Source organism: Sylvia atricapilla, chromosome 3 (genome assembly GCF_009819655.1).
Source record: "Sylvia atricapilla isolate bSylAtr1 chromosome 3, bSylAtr1.pri, whole genome shotgun sequence".
Classification (NCBI taxonomy): Eukaryota; Metazoa; Chordata; class Aves; order Passeriformes; family Sylviidae; genus Sylvia; species Sylvia atricapilla.
Genome location: NC_089142.1, coordinates 109,046,265 through 109,061,218, shown reverse-complemented (window position 1 = coordinate 109,061,218; position 14,954 = coordinate 109,046,265). Strand labels below are relative to the sequence as shown.

The window sequence follows — 14,954 nt, the reverse complement described above, 5'->3', positions numbered from 1 at the left end:
AACAATGGTCTAGGGAGCTGAAGGAGAATCCCTTTGGATTGAACAATCCTTTTCTGCTGGCTAAGGGAGCCAAAGGTCAATGCAGCAAAACAGCAGTTTAAAAATAGTTTTTAGAGTTTAAACTATAACACAGTATGTTAATATAGTAGTTCTTATAGGCTGTATGTAGATTCTATAGGATTTTATGACTTGTGTTGGTTGGTCACTGTAAATTAGAATATTCATCACAAAAGGAGATATAATGTATTGTAACAAGGAGCTCACTCTCTTCCCCTTCCTCTTCCCCCTGCTCCTGCTCTCTCCTGCTCTCTCCCCCTGCCCTTTGCTCTCACTCCCTTCTCTCTCAGCTCTCACCCTGCTGTTCTCTCTCCCTCTCTCTTTGGGACTCCCCTCCAGCCCAGGCTGGTGGCTGAAGGCAAGGCCCTTTTACCCACGGCCCTGCAATAAACCCACATGTTCTGGAATGTACAGGTCAGCAGAATTCCTTGTTCCAGCCGTCCGCGGATTCGCCTACAGTCAATGAACTCCACACTTCCAGTCCTTTACAATAAGGTCAATATGTCATTCCTAAGCAAAGAATAGTCTGTCTCCAAGTCCCACTGGCAGCTCTTCACAGGTTTAAAGTTTAAAAGGCAAAACTGAGATTGTATTTTAACAGAAGAGTCAAACCTGCTTGTTATGAACAGATCTCATGGAGGAACCCTAAACCCAGCTTTTAATATTGGTGTGCACCAAAACATGACTCTTATTTTTTTTTCTTCTATCTCTATTTTCTGAAACATTTTGGTATTTTTGCCAAGATGTTTTTTTTCATTTTGCTGCTGGCTCATAGGAATTCATGTGAAAATTTAAAGCATTCATGAGGATAAGACCTTGCCTAAGACCTTGCACAGAGTTTCCCATGAAACATATTCTTTTACTGATGCATTGCATACAAAAATTATGTATGGGTCTATATGGAAATATAACTTTAATAACCAGAAATCCAACTGAAGAATTCATGTGAGATAGAATAACCGTAAAGTTCATACCTCAACAACTTGCCCAGAAAGTACACTTGTAAGTGACACTATTAATAGTTGAATTTATGAATGTCCAAATCATACTAATATAGAAGGCTTTTTAAAAAGTATTTCCCAAAATGGGTATTAACAAAGCTCTGTGGCATAATATTGTAAAATTACCTCTACCCATAAAAATTTACTACACAAGTTTCAAACTGGAGCTTTGAAGAGTACTAAACATAAACAGTTTGGGTTTTTTTGTTTGTCTGTTTTCTGAATGTGGAGCTTGATGTACTACTGTTGAATTTATTCAGAAAAATCCCAATTTCTTTATACAAAGTGTTCAGATTTGCAGAGGTCATGGGGGAGTCATAGAAACCTTAATTTGCATCTAATGTGATTTCATGATCCTTACTGTACTGCAGTGCTGGGGTTCTTTCAAATAATAACACTCCCAAGGCCAAATACCTTCCCTAAATCGTTTGCAAGAATGGAGAAGAATCAGACAATTAGAGGCCTTCAATAAAACTGTCAGAATCACAGCCACCATAATTGTCTGTTTCTGGCCACAGGTCAAGCAGTCACCTGACCTGGAAAGGAACTTTTTTTTCTTACCTGCCTCACAATCTGATTGGGACACTTTATTAGAATCTGCATTGGCCACCAATCATCATCAGCCATACGATCCAAAAACCACTGCAGAAGATACATACTGTGTTAGTTTTGTTCCACACTTGCTCTAGTCCACTCTTCTTTTTTGCATGATAATAAAGTCTGAAGAGAAATCGATGTTACTATTATTAAGGAATAGGCAAGTTTTAATCCAAGGGAAATCTAAAAGTCTTCTGTGCACGAAGGAATAAAGAAATAAACATCAATAGCAATAAACAGCAATATAAATTTATGTCTGGTATCTTCTTATCCCTGTGCTGTGCATGTCATTAGAAAATTATTGGGAAGAACACATTTATCCTGCAATGTGATGTCAACAGCATAAAATTATGCTTACAATAAGGCATACATAACCTGAAGAGTTTTGTAGAAGGGTGAAAGGATTAAAGAGCTTCCCAAGTTAGATCCCTTTTGCATTTTAACACAAGGAAAAGCCTCACGGCCTCCAGAGACTCAAAAAGTATAAACTAATAGAGGATGACTCATTCAGAGTCAGATTCAGCAAACAACACAGCTCAAAATTTTGTTTGAGTCACAAGGAAAGACAGTTTAAATAAAGAATCAATGTTCTTACTTTTATTTTAATTGTTCCTGAGTATTCCTACTATATTAAATGTCTCTACTCAAACATCTTAGGACTCCACTGAGACAACTGCACACCCAAACACTGAATGTCACATAATTTATCAACCTAGAATCAATTTATAAAAGAACAATGGATTTAATTCTTTCAGGACACATTTAAATTATCACAGAAATACTCTCAAACTTTTCTTCACTATCTCCAATTTGCTTTCAACGAGACCACACTGAATTCTCTGTCTTTCCACGCCTCTTGTGTGAGTTAATTAAGCACATCTTCATTACACAAATAATTACATAATAATTTGATCAAATCAAGAGTTTGTGACACTGGCTCTTACTCCAGCGACAAAACGATTTTAGCCTGTGGTCTCAACATAGGTTTCTGAAACACAAAAGTCATTCCCCAGGATCTGCAGCAATCAAAAAGGATGAGTTTCATCTCACACAGCACAAATATACCAAATACAGTAGTTGATAGTCCAAAATATTCCAGGGATACGAACCTCCAGGAAAGTTAAACAATATATAGAAAGTTGGTTTGTACTTTGCTGAGTTCCTAAGTCACTTACTTCACAAGCTGCCTGACTGTTATTAACTGTTTTGTTAACAGTTCAATCCACTGAAGCATTGTAGGCTGTGAAAAGAAATACAGAAAAAAACCTGTAACTTCAAATAATGAATTCCAGCATAGTCTTTTAACATTTCTAAATGGTTCAGTAAAGCACCAAATCTTAAGAATATAACTATAAACAACATTTTATGAATTAATAATACGTTGCACAAACAGATAAATACCAGTCCATACATTTTTACATACACATTATATTCCATTGGGCAGTGCTCACTATAATGTGCTCAATGACACTCTAAACATTAACTTTGCATCATATATGGCAATTTTACAGCTCAAAATCCCGCTTTTAAAATGCAAAGTACAGATCTGCTTTTCACTAGGTTCATGCAGCTACTTAAGGAGAATTTACAAGTAAATCGAGTACCTTTTCCTTTGAATGAATAAATGTCTCTAGTACAAAGGAAGTGCTTAACTGGAAAAAAAAAAAGGCACCATTAATTTAGAATGCATGAATTAAAATGTCAACAAGGAAAGAGTTAACAGAAGATGGGATTCTTTGAAAACCCTTACCTTTGCTGTCATCAGAGAAACCGCTTTGGGATCTGGTAGTGTACTTGGGATGCTACTACACAACTGCCACATAAACCTAGAGTCAGTAATTTTATTTGTTAATTAAAATAAATAATGATAATCTGCAAGAAGAAAAGAAGCATTAATATTACATTTTTAAAGAACAACTTACCCAAAATATGTATGTTCAAAAATGTTCTTGTCTTGAAGGAACTGCATGTTATCATGCCATATCCACTGAAGAAAAAATGCTACCATCAGATACAAGAAAGCAGTTTATTTCACTACTTATGCAAGATTTTAAAAATATTTAAATGATTCCATGGCTAAAAACCCCAACATTTTCTGTATGAAAAATTATTTCTGAAAGCACTTTCTTTAGTTTAAAGAATTGGCTCAAAGCTGTTTTGCTCATCCTATAGCCAGTAATTGGTTTTGCCATGGGACTGCAGAACAGAGCTTCAAATCCTTTCCTCTTTCTGTGGCCCTCGTTTTTACAGCTTCACCACTCAGAGTTTTGGGCTAAAATTTTGAGAACAAGTTTTAGAAAGAATCACAGCAGAAGTCTAACCCAAAGCTTGATGAGCTCTGAGAACTTGTGATAATTCCTAAAGAATAAGATTTGAATCTCTATCATTCAATCAGAACAGGATTTCATGCCACATCCCCTGTTCCTCTCTCTAAAGTGATGTTTTTGATCACATCAAATCATTGTGATTTTCACAGCAGTAAGGTTTAAACATTTAACTCTGATAAAATCGATTAATATTTTTAAGACCAAGAAGAATAAAAGCATGATCTGATTTGCTGGCTAGGAATGAAGAGACATTTTAAATGAAGAACCTAAAATGTGGCAGATGCTGAAGCAACACTTCTGGCCACAGGGAGCAGGGACATTAGATTTTCCAGGTAGTAAAAAGGGATTTATCCCATATACAGGACAGAATGAGAAAACATCTAAAATTCATGTAAAATGTAAATTCTAATTCCCTTCCTACCCCATGACAATCTCCTAAGGAAGACAGTGAAATGAAAGGACTGTCACCTCAGTGATTTAAATTATTTTGGCTTTCCTATGTTTATTCAGATTTCTGATGTATTTAGGGCCTCCTAGAGTGTTTGAAAATTGCTGTTAAAACAAAGCAACTTGTACCTCCAGCAATTCTGATGAAACATCAAATTTGTAGTCTTTGCCATTTTCCTCCTCTGGCTCCATCCGTTTATAAACAGCATGTAAGCACTGTGTGTCTTGGAGAAAAGAACATCTGTATAATTTTTGCTTTGAGAGAGAAATCATGAAATCAGAAACATAAACACAGAACAAGGGTTTGGAATAGAAATACCTTTTCAAAGGAGAAGTCCATAAATTTATCAGTAACAGAATCATAAGTTTTTGTCTGTCAAGAAGAAAGCAAAACTATTAATTACAAGCTTTTCAATGCTTCAGTTTCTAACACTTTGTGAATAGTTCACTTGTACATTTATTTAATGACATTATGAGGGTTCCTGACAATTCAGTTTTTGCTCAAAGCAGTCTTGTTTCTTTTCTTCCTCTTCTGAATTTTCAAAGCTACTATGCAATACTCTGCCTCCATCCCAAGCAATTTCCTGGCTCATCTATCTCACTGACACCTTCTTTAGAGGCACCTAAGGTATTTTATCCATGTGCCAAACAAAGGAATTTTTTGGATTTATTTCAGCATATTGTCTTTCCCAGACAAGGGAAGTTGTCTTATGCACAGGACTGCTTTAGTAAGATACTGTGTTATCTACAATGTGCTTTGTATCATGTACACAGCTATAAAGAATAATCAATTCAGGCACAACCTTGGGAACGTTTTGAGTGTTGTTTGCTGTAATAATGTGTAAAAATATTCCAACTGATGGCACAGGCTCAGGACACAAAGCACAGACAAAGATCAAAATGCCCTTTTTTTTTTCCCCTCCAGAATACATCTCAGCTTGAAGTAATTATTCCTTCATCAATGATCTGAGCTAAGCAGCCACCCCAGCAAGGATTCCTAAATTAGCCTCAGACTCACTTTTTTGTACCTGAATAAATGGTATAAATAAAAACCAGATCTAGTAAATACCTCTTTTTTGGAGAGACACTTCACTAATTAACTTTGCTTCATTAGGAACACCTGTACTATACTTATGACAGCTTCCTTTTAAAACCTCACACAAAGACCTGGGTTGTAACAGATCCTGGAAGAGTTGAACATGACAAAATTCAGGTCACAACTTACAGTCATTTCTCCACCAAAACACTCAGAAGCGAGCTGGGCAGAATCGAAGGGTTTAACCTCAGCATCATTGAAAAGGTACCTGCAAGGCAGGAAGGAGCTCTGAAACAACTGCTGCCCATCTCTAGGGCCAAATAAAGCCTAAGGAACACTTCCAGTGATTCCTCAGAGTGAAATATTCCTGTTATTAATTCCCAATGTCTTGTTTAGATCCCAAATCTGGTCCCAAAGTGACTTCCTTCTGATAACAGGAAGCAGGGAGGCAGTGCTGTGGATCCCCACTGGAGCAGGGATCAGGCCATGAGCTGGTCGTGTTTCAGAAATGCTCTGGCTACTCTAGAGAAGAAAGAATAGAGGAAACCTCCTCTCCTGTCCCAGGGCTCGTGACAAATGGAGAAACCACATCCAAAAATATCAGGCTTTTTCCCTGTTCCCTGCTTTCTTCTGTCTCCTAGAAGGACCCTCCCTCCTCCTTGCCATGCCCATGTCCCTTCCTTTCCCAAATTCTGCATCCAGAAACGCAGCTGGATCCTCATCCAAGGTACCCAGCAGATTTCAGGAAGGACAATCTGGGAAATGTTTTGTACTGAAATAATCCAAACCTAGTCCCATGGGGAAGCAAGCCTTGGCTGTGGTGGGCCAGCACAGCATTCCCTGCCAGCCCTGTGTCTCCTCAGGGATCACACAACTCTCCTGGCTCCTGATCTCTAGGCCAGTGAATTCACAACTATGACATTCCAACATCCTGCGCCTTCCAGAGGAACCCCGAAGATGTATCCCCTACATAAGTGCATTTAACAAAGCCAACAAGCTTTAGTTATTAAAAATATGGAAGTATCAATGACATAACTCACCACTTGTTGTTTTTATAAGCATGAGGATTGACAATGTCCCTGATAAAACTGTAGTAATGCCCCCCATCTGCTGTTCCTGTGTGAACTGTCACACCAATCAGGTCATATTCATAACTCTCAGTTTCCTTCAGATATCCACCATCTTCCTTAAAACCTGAAAGAATTCAAGACCATATTTAATCAGTGATTTACTCAACACCCAAAATTCAACATTAGCAACAAACTCTATGTAACTATTTGCAACACCTCTCATACTTTACAAACAACTGTAAGATTAATTCAAATTAAACAGTATTTGAAACCAAAACCTGGCCATGCATCTCATGTGAAATACAGTGTGTGACTTTGGGAATTTAGGTCGATTGAAGCTATGTTTGATATTATTTGCCTCTGTTCTGTATACAGGAAGTGAATACACAGATAAATACACAGTGAATACACAGACAGAGTGCCAAAGCCTGCTGAATCCATGTTATGAGCAAACCTTCTTTCCTGTCGTTTTTTCCCATGAGGAAATCTTCAGTGTAGGGTGTCATATCCAAACGTAAGGGAATGAAAAATGGGTATTGACTTTCTCCTTCATCATGGTCACCATATTAAATGTGTATCTCATGGTGTTGAAGCTTAAGATACGAGGTAGTTTCTTAAAACATGCCCTGAAGGATCACAAATAAACACGATTTACAAAAGCTTGGAAGGGTGAATTGTATTTTCACAGAGATTTTAAACATTTATTTCAAGTGTGACACTGGAGATCTGTTGCTAAGACATAAATATAAAATTCAGCTCTTACAGTGCCCCAGAGCAGACTGACTGTCAGCAGCAGGTCAAATTTAGCCCATAAAACAATTCTATTTAGGCTGTCATTGTATCTTGGAAGAAACAGCAAATCTACTCATATGGCAGGAACCAGTTTTCTAAAATACTATCATAAAATAAGCCATGAATGAATTCAACAACACAAATCCCCCTCACTGCAGGGAGTTACCACCTTCCAAAAGACAAATTTCAAGGCAGAACATCTCCTGCATTAAATCTCATAAAATCTGCAATAATGATCTCCAAGTAAGCTACTCTCTCACCCCTGTCAATTAAAACAACAAGGTTTTCCAACTCTTAACAAAGAAATTTCTTAGCTGCAATACCAAGGAAACATAAAATTTTAATTCATTTTCTCTTTAGAAGCAGACTTTGGAAAACATGGAAACATTTTTAAAGCTACAGATTTTAATTCAGAAATTCAGGGTGACATGAAACCCACGTAGTTATTCTGCATAATAAGTAACCAACCAATCTTTGAAAGCATGTAGTATTTTAAACCCAGGACTAATGTTTCAAAGGTACTAATTTCTAGGATTTTTTAATTTAAAAAGGTCATGAATGCATTTTCCTGTGTTTTTTGCTAAGATACTTGAGATTCCTTGTATTGGGAATTTTATTTCCTCATTTCTGATTTGCACAGGGACCATATATCCTTACAGGCCTCCATGGTATAAACTGAATAAAAGAGCACTCCTGGTCCATCTCAAGGATTACTGTTACTCCAAAGGGAATTTCAGTGATTTACTAAAAAGAACATTTAGAATATTTATTTCTCTTAGCCCACCTTTTTTCAGCCCGCACTTTCTTCCCACAGTGAGAACACGTGTACATGTTGTCACCTTCCAAAGTATCTTTAATGGTTACTTCATCAAGGGATTCCTACATGGAACAGACAAAAAAAGGAGTTGACATTTTTCTTGGATGTTTATATCTTGTGCTTACATGGCCTGCTTTCTAAATCCCTCCCTTTCAATCTTTGAGTTTAATTACATTTCCATAAGTTATGAAAGTAAAGTGCCAACATTTTTCCCACCTAAGAGAGGAGCACACATCTAAACTAAGAGAAGAGCTTGACAGAAAAGCCAGTTCCTAACCTATACAGAGAATTAAGGAATCAACATATAAAAATGATACTCAATATTCTGAGCTGTCTCAAAGAATTCAAATCCTTTAAATTCAAATTTCAAGTGTGGGAATTAATGGTTGTTTAAAAAGCTTGAAAACAGAATTACGCTGGGGTAAGCTTTAAATGAATGTCCTAAGCAGCAGTACCTATAAATGTTCAATCTTTGACATTTCCCATCTTATACAAAATGACCACAGCATGTTTAAAATGAATAAATAGTGATGATTGACTGTAAAACAATAGTCAGTGACTACTGCTGGCTCCAGCTGACAGCACACAGCACTGAAACTATATTACCTCATAATACCAACCTAAAACCACCCCAAATTAAGAATGCAGATAAAGAGCAGTGACACCTTCAAGTGCTTCATGTCCTTTGTAAGAGAGGCCTCTGAGACTCATCCCAGCCTGGCATTACTTACATAAATATTCTTCATATCTGCCACCTGGCACCTCACTGTGTAGAACTCCTCAGCTGTCTGACTCACGTGCTCACAGTCCTGAATAAATAAATGCAAGAGAAAAAGCAATGAAACAAAAAACTTTTTTGAGACGTTAGAAAAAATTGTCTTTAAAAGACAATGAACACTTACCAAAGAAACGACGTTGTTTGTGATAACACCTCCAAACAAACTTTTCACTGTGTTTTTCTGTGAATGAATGAATGAATACTGTCAAGGAAATTTGAGCAAACCCCTAAGTTTTCAAGCTCCCTTTTGCTCCCTCTTCGTAACTCACCAATTCTGGAGACATCTCCTCTATTTTTGTTATTAGGTCAGTGAAGAACTCAGTCATGTCTTTCTGCTCTCCAGTGTTCAAGGGCTGCTTATCCATGGTGTAGGTTTTACAGAAAGGCCTTGGGTTGTAGGCCTTACATTCACTTTCCTTTGGATAAAAGATACCAAACAAAACCAAATCAACACAAATCCTTTTGTTTTCAAGTTACACAGATGTACCAAACACACATATACGAACACGTGTTTTAAAAAGACATCTTTTACATACAATATGTTTATTAGGCAGCATAGTTTCTTAAATGAATAAATGTTTCTGCTGAGATGCAAAGAAGTTTTTAACTAATTGTTAAACCATTATTATGATACCAGTGAGTAAAATATCATTAGTAAAGAAGTATTGAAATGCTTAGTAAATACTTAATAAAATGAAGCATTAAAATAAAATATCTTCTGCATATCTGCTCAGACATAAAATAAAACGTGAGAACATCAGCTTGTAATTATGTATTTCTGGACACTGCTGACTTAAATCTTGCCAAGTGCTCAATTCTCATTCAGACTCCTCTATGTTTAATCTAGTTTTCAGCAGGATGTGTTTAGCCAGAGAAAAGAATTTGCAGTATAAAGCAATTCTTAGAATATATCCCCGTTCCAGTGCCTTGCACTCTGGGAATGCTGCACTTAGTTACTCTGCTCTCTTTTAAGGACTTAGAGCAAGACAGTTCCTCCTGTATCTATTGCCTTTTCTAGAATAAAGTCTTTCTTCAAGATTTAAATAATTCTAAGTCTTGGTATGATTTCCTGTTCCTATATTATTTTCTGCTTGTGTAAACACCTAATTTAATAATTTCTCTAATTCATGGGAGGCATTACAAGTCAAGATTCTTTTCCCCATTTATCTTCAAAGGGATTGTGAATTTCTTAAACAAAACCAGTGTCAAGACACTCGACCATCCTCAGGTTTTTTTCATTATTTCAGAATTGTTTCAGTGTTCTAACAGTTCTAACAGTGAACACCTGGGAACTGCTTTAATTTTGTTTGGTTCTGGAATCCCCAAATTTTGCTGTATTCCAATGGATTATTCTTTAAATACTGGAACAAGGAAAATGCAATGAATAAATAGAATGTATTGTCTTCTATCACCAAAGGAAATTCCACCTCCCCAACCCCTCTGTAATTCATTGACTCACCTGAACTATGCACAAAGAACCTCTAAAACACTTTTAGGATACTTTCTAAAGGATACTTCCTAAAATACCCTGCCACACCTACCATTAGGTATGTAAACATCTTCTGGAGTTCCAGCAGAGTGGTCTTGTGTTTCATATCTTCTGAATACTAACAGAAATTAATAATAGGAGACTTGATCTTTTTTGCTTATTACTTTCCAGAAACATACATTAAAAAGAAGTAACATTCAAATAAAAACCAAATTGCTTTGTTACAGACCATTAGAAATATGATTGCATACACAAACACCCAGTCTATTATCTCAGATTTAGAATTTTCATACTTATTTTACACTTTTTTTTGCATGTCAACAATAAACCTGAGAAAAAAAAAAATTACTTTCTAAAAACTTATTGCAGCTGGGAGCTTTTGGGAAAGGATTACAAAGTATCAGTAGTTTTGGAATAATTCTTTGTTTTCATTCACAGAAGTTGTGAGGGCTTGGAACAGCTCTCTCCATAATGTATTTCCTGTGCAGACCAGCAGCTTCTCTTATTTAGCTTTTTTTTTTGCATTTATAAATGGCAAATCACTTGTAACGTGACAAGAACCAGCAATAAACAGAAAGAGAAAATGATGAGGTCATTTAGGGTGCTTCACACATTCTGATTATGTCAGGGACCAAAAGGATACTTTCTCTCTTATAATAAAGAGATAAAAGTGATAATATTGCATTTCAGGAAGCTGAGCAAGGTATGATAATTTACAGGACCTGTTACACTTCTGGTGGCACAAGACACGTGCTTTGGGACTTTATAAACATTAATACAACATATTTGTTAACAAAAGGACAAACTGGCAGATAAGAAACAACAGACAATTCACATAACCCCAAACCTGAATCAACCTAATTGAAAGCAACAGACTTTTAGAACATTTTATTTCAGTGCCACCTTAAGAATCTACCACGTCATTTAAGAAAAAGAATCTCTTCAGACACTAGCAAAAGAATACAACTACACAAAAAGCAGACTAAATGCTGAAGAAATATTCTTTATCTAGACGTAACCTTTGGAAGTAAACCTGTATTTTTTCAATATTTACACTGATTCTTGAATGTAAACTTCTGTCCAAGCTCCACACTCACCTTTGCAGTGAAAATGGCTTGTCTGGCCTCTGGGATCATGTACAGCTGCTGAATAGTGGAGGCCAGGTAACACGTGGCTCCAAGGTTGGTTAACCCCACAAACCTGCACTCAGCACGAACATCATCATGTGGCCAATAATCCCACTTGTAGGGGGCATGGGAAGCTGTGAAAAGCAGCAATCACACAGGCAGGAAACAGTCAATCCAAAGTGCAATTTGCAAAAATAGAAATACAACGAAAAGCTTGATGCTCAGGCTAACAAAATGTCATCTGCTTTTGCACTGTACATTTACACGCACGAGGCAGACTGAGCCTGATCTTTAGGAAAATGGATTACATATCCCTCAGGAAAATCTTTAAAATGTTTGGATAGAGCAGCAGCCTTCCTGCCACACCACTTTGGGCTGCAAGGGGCTCACTGTGCTCTCCAAAGCCCAAGTGAATCAGATGGAAAAAGCCATTTTCTTTTCCTTTAAGCTTTCCATTTCTCCGTATTTCAAACCATGCAGTGATGGATTTCTTACACAGGGAGGCACCAGACACGTTTGGCAGGGCTGAGTGACTCTTTCATGAGCCTTGTTCTGATATGGCTGCCAAGAAATCAGAAGAATGGGAGAATTCCTCTTATCTGCCAGCCAGGAAGATGGTAACTAGCTTAGACCATCTTCCTTGGTATCCAAGAAGTTGGACACAAACCCCTGCAATGCATCCAGCTTTTTTCATCCTCAGAAATTTCATTCTCTGGAAACACAGCGTGCTCCACAAATAATTCAGTACCTCTGCTGAAGTATATGTTCACACAAAGAGGGAAAAAGATTCCCTCAAAATAGGCCAGATTTATTTTACAATCCATAAAAGCTATGTGTGGTTCAAGATTTAAACTGTAAACTCTTAATTATTTGTCACATATGAAAGACTCATGAAGGATTCTTCTCAATCCATAAAAGCTATGTGGGGTTCAAGATTTAAAGTGTAAATTCTTAATTATTTTGTCACATATGAAAGACTCATGAAGGATTCTTCTCAATCCACTAGACAGAAATTCAGGAAACTATATGGCACCCCCACATCTTCAGAGACCAGACTCATAAGATGTTCCTTTGCACAATAAATAATAGCTGTAATCTTCTTTTTGGCATTGGCACCAAACAACTGTAAGCCCTGAAGCTCCAAGGAGAGAAGAAAGAGGTTTAATTCTCCTGTTTGAACAAATCTCAGTGGCGTGACCTCGGGTTACCTGGGCTGGTCAACCAGTTGAAACAAAGCTCCCTTGCCAGTTTCACCTCTTAAAGAAGGTCATTAGCACGGCAGAGTAATCCAAAATTCCCCCCTGAACTGCAATCCCTGAATTACAGCATCCTAATTCACCTTTCTGGTGTAAGGACTCCGCACCTATCACTGCTCAGGGCTCATCCAGCTCTAACTGCAAAGCCATCAGTTGACTTCTCTGCACTTCACAGAGCAGCTGGGAGATCCTCCACCTCCTTCCATCTGACAAAGAGCATTCAGGAATTTGACAAGGACTTTCTCAGGATGACCCTGTGTTCCCCACCCTGGGATTTTTTAAGTGACTGACTTCATTTGTGCAATAAAACTTTTCCTTCTTCCATATGGATCTTAAGCAGAAAGGCAAACTGGAGGCTCGTTGATGTCTATCTTCTTCATTCCTCACTGTTGTTATAGAAACCAGCTTTTTCTCGGGAAGAGATGGGGAAACTTGAAACCAAACTTGCAGTGTTCACATTCTATTTTAAGCAAACTAAAGCTGGTTTTTTTTCCTCTCAGAATGACCGTGCATTTCTCTATACTCCACCTTTTGATGATGCTCCTGCTCCATCCATAACAACAGACATGATCTTAAACTTGCTGGAAAGTGAAGTACCTGCTCTTTGAACTGAAGGGTTTTACCAGTCCTTAAAGAAGCAAAACTCCAAAACACTGCAAGAAATTTTATGATCAACTGGAGATACCTAAATCCACTCTTCAGTAAGATCAACCTGAATGAATTTGAATTGGGAGCCCTCTCTGTTAAGGAAAACACATTAAACCAAAGACAGGATGGCAATTTCTAATATGTCCCTTAATGTTTCTCCTAAGAAGGATGGAGGGGCAGGCCTAAGACAAGGATTTTGAAGACTAGTAAGATTACAGGGAAAACAAAGTGGAAAAGCCCAGATTCAATAATCTCTGAATCACATCAATGGAATAACAAGCCCTTAAACAAACGAGGTACCAGGAAGTCCTGTGTTGGGTGCACATCACACAGACAGCAGCAGTGTTGCCACTTGTAATAAAATTAACATTCATGCAAGTGAGAAATATTTGATATGGAGCAGGAGCACAGAGCAGATGGCTCTGGAGAACTTGGGATGGAACAAACAATCCAGAGAAGACTGTTGGAAGAAAGTAACAACTGTGGTCAACCTTACGGAAAACTTCAACACCAAGGAACTACTGAGATTTGGAGTGAGGAAAACACTGATTGCAAAAATAAATGATTGCACCTGGAGAGATAGAGACAACCTCAGCAGCAGATAATGTGCTCATAGCAAATATAAATAGCCAATATTTTCACAAAATATATTCTTCATGATATTTCTTCTGAGCACAGGAGACCTTGAAAGGCCCCAGGTATATGAGAATAAAACACAGAGCATTATTATGATCAGATTTCTCTTTTGCTTGCTGAATTGTAAGGCACTAAAATCAATTCCACAGAATTACAGAACCTCGGGTATGAGAAATCTAAACTAAGCACGTGAAAGGAAATCTAGCAAGTTAAAAATGCATAATGAGGATTTGCAAATCAAAGATAAAATATTAATGAACTTGAAATTGTGGCAATTTCCATATATACACAGGAACTGTGGTTCCAAAAGGCAGGAAGTATGGAAGCCAAGAGGCACAGCACAACTGCTTTATGCAGATATCTGGGTACAGTCAAGTCAACTACAATGATACCACAGAGTCAGAAAACATGACAGGGCTGCTCACAATTCCAGTACCTCCATGTGCTTTCCATACTTTGGTTTATGTATAAATATTCCATAGTTTACGTGAGAAAGGAAAAAGGGAAATTAAATCCAGCACCAGAGGATGGAACAAATCCAATGTTACCTGTGTATACATGTAATTTTCCAGGATCACACACTCTAAATAACCCACGTTTAAGAACAGACGATACAGAAAGTATTATGGGATTTCATTTGGTAGGTGAGCAAAAGATGCCAACACTCGTGTGACAGTACCCCAGGTGATGGGGGACAAGCAGCAGAGCTATAGACTGGAATTCCCAGAGCAGTGTTAGAGGCCATGAAACACTCCAAAGCTGGCTGTGCCTAAGGTTCTTACACTGCATGTGCTGTGCCATCACCCAGTGTGCAGCAGCCTGTAGTTCTCCACAGAGCCCTTTCACCATTTCCACCAGTAAGTCGTAAGCAGCAGC

At 37.6% G+C, this 14,954-nt stretch overlaps 1 protein-coding gene across 1 annotated transcript in view; it reads right to left on the bottom strand.

Moving 5' to 3' along the window:
• Positions 1 to 14,880, bottom strand: part of LOC136359695 (ubiquitin carboxyl-terminal hydrolase 34-like) — a 36,137-nt gene extending 21,257 nt beyond the window's left edge. Inside the window, 20 exon segments of the mRNA XM_066316563.1 lie at positions 1,620 to 1,700; positions 2,831 to 2,856; positions 2,859 to 2,895; positions 3,260 to 3,307; positions 3,406 to 3,481; positions 3,578 to 3,642; positions 4,559 to 4,632; positions 4,635 to 4,653; positions 4,749 to 4,802; positions 5,655 to 5,733; positions 6,506 to 6,659; positions 6,990 to 7,052; positions 7,055 to 7,161; positions 8,112 to 8,206; positions 8,876 to 8,953; positions 9,047 to 9,103; positions 9,192 to 9,338; positions 10,464 to 10,529; positions 11,509 to 11,672; positions 14,861 to 14,880. Of these exon segments, the coding sequence (XP_066172660.1) occupies positions 1,620 to 1,700; positions 2,831 to 2,856; positions 2,859 to 2,895; positions 3,260 to 3,307; positions 3,406 to 3,481; positions 3,578 to 3,642; positions 4,559 to 4,632; positions 4,635 to 4,653; positions 4,749 to 4,802; positions 5,655 to 5,733; positions 6,506 to 6,659; positions 6,990 to 7,052; positions 7,055 to 7,161; positions 8,112 to 8,206; positions 8,876 to 8,953; positions 9,047 to 9,103; positions 9,192 to 9,338; positions 10,464 to 10,529; positions 11,509 to 11,672; positions 14,861 to 14,879 (1,509 nt within the window). The 5' untranslated portion in view covers position 14,880.
• Between the last annotated feature and the right edge of the window lie 74 nt (positions 14,881 to 14,954).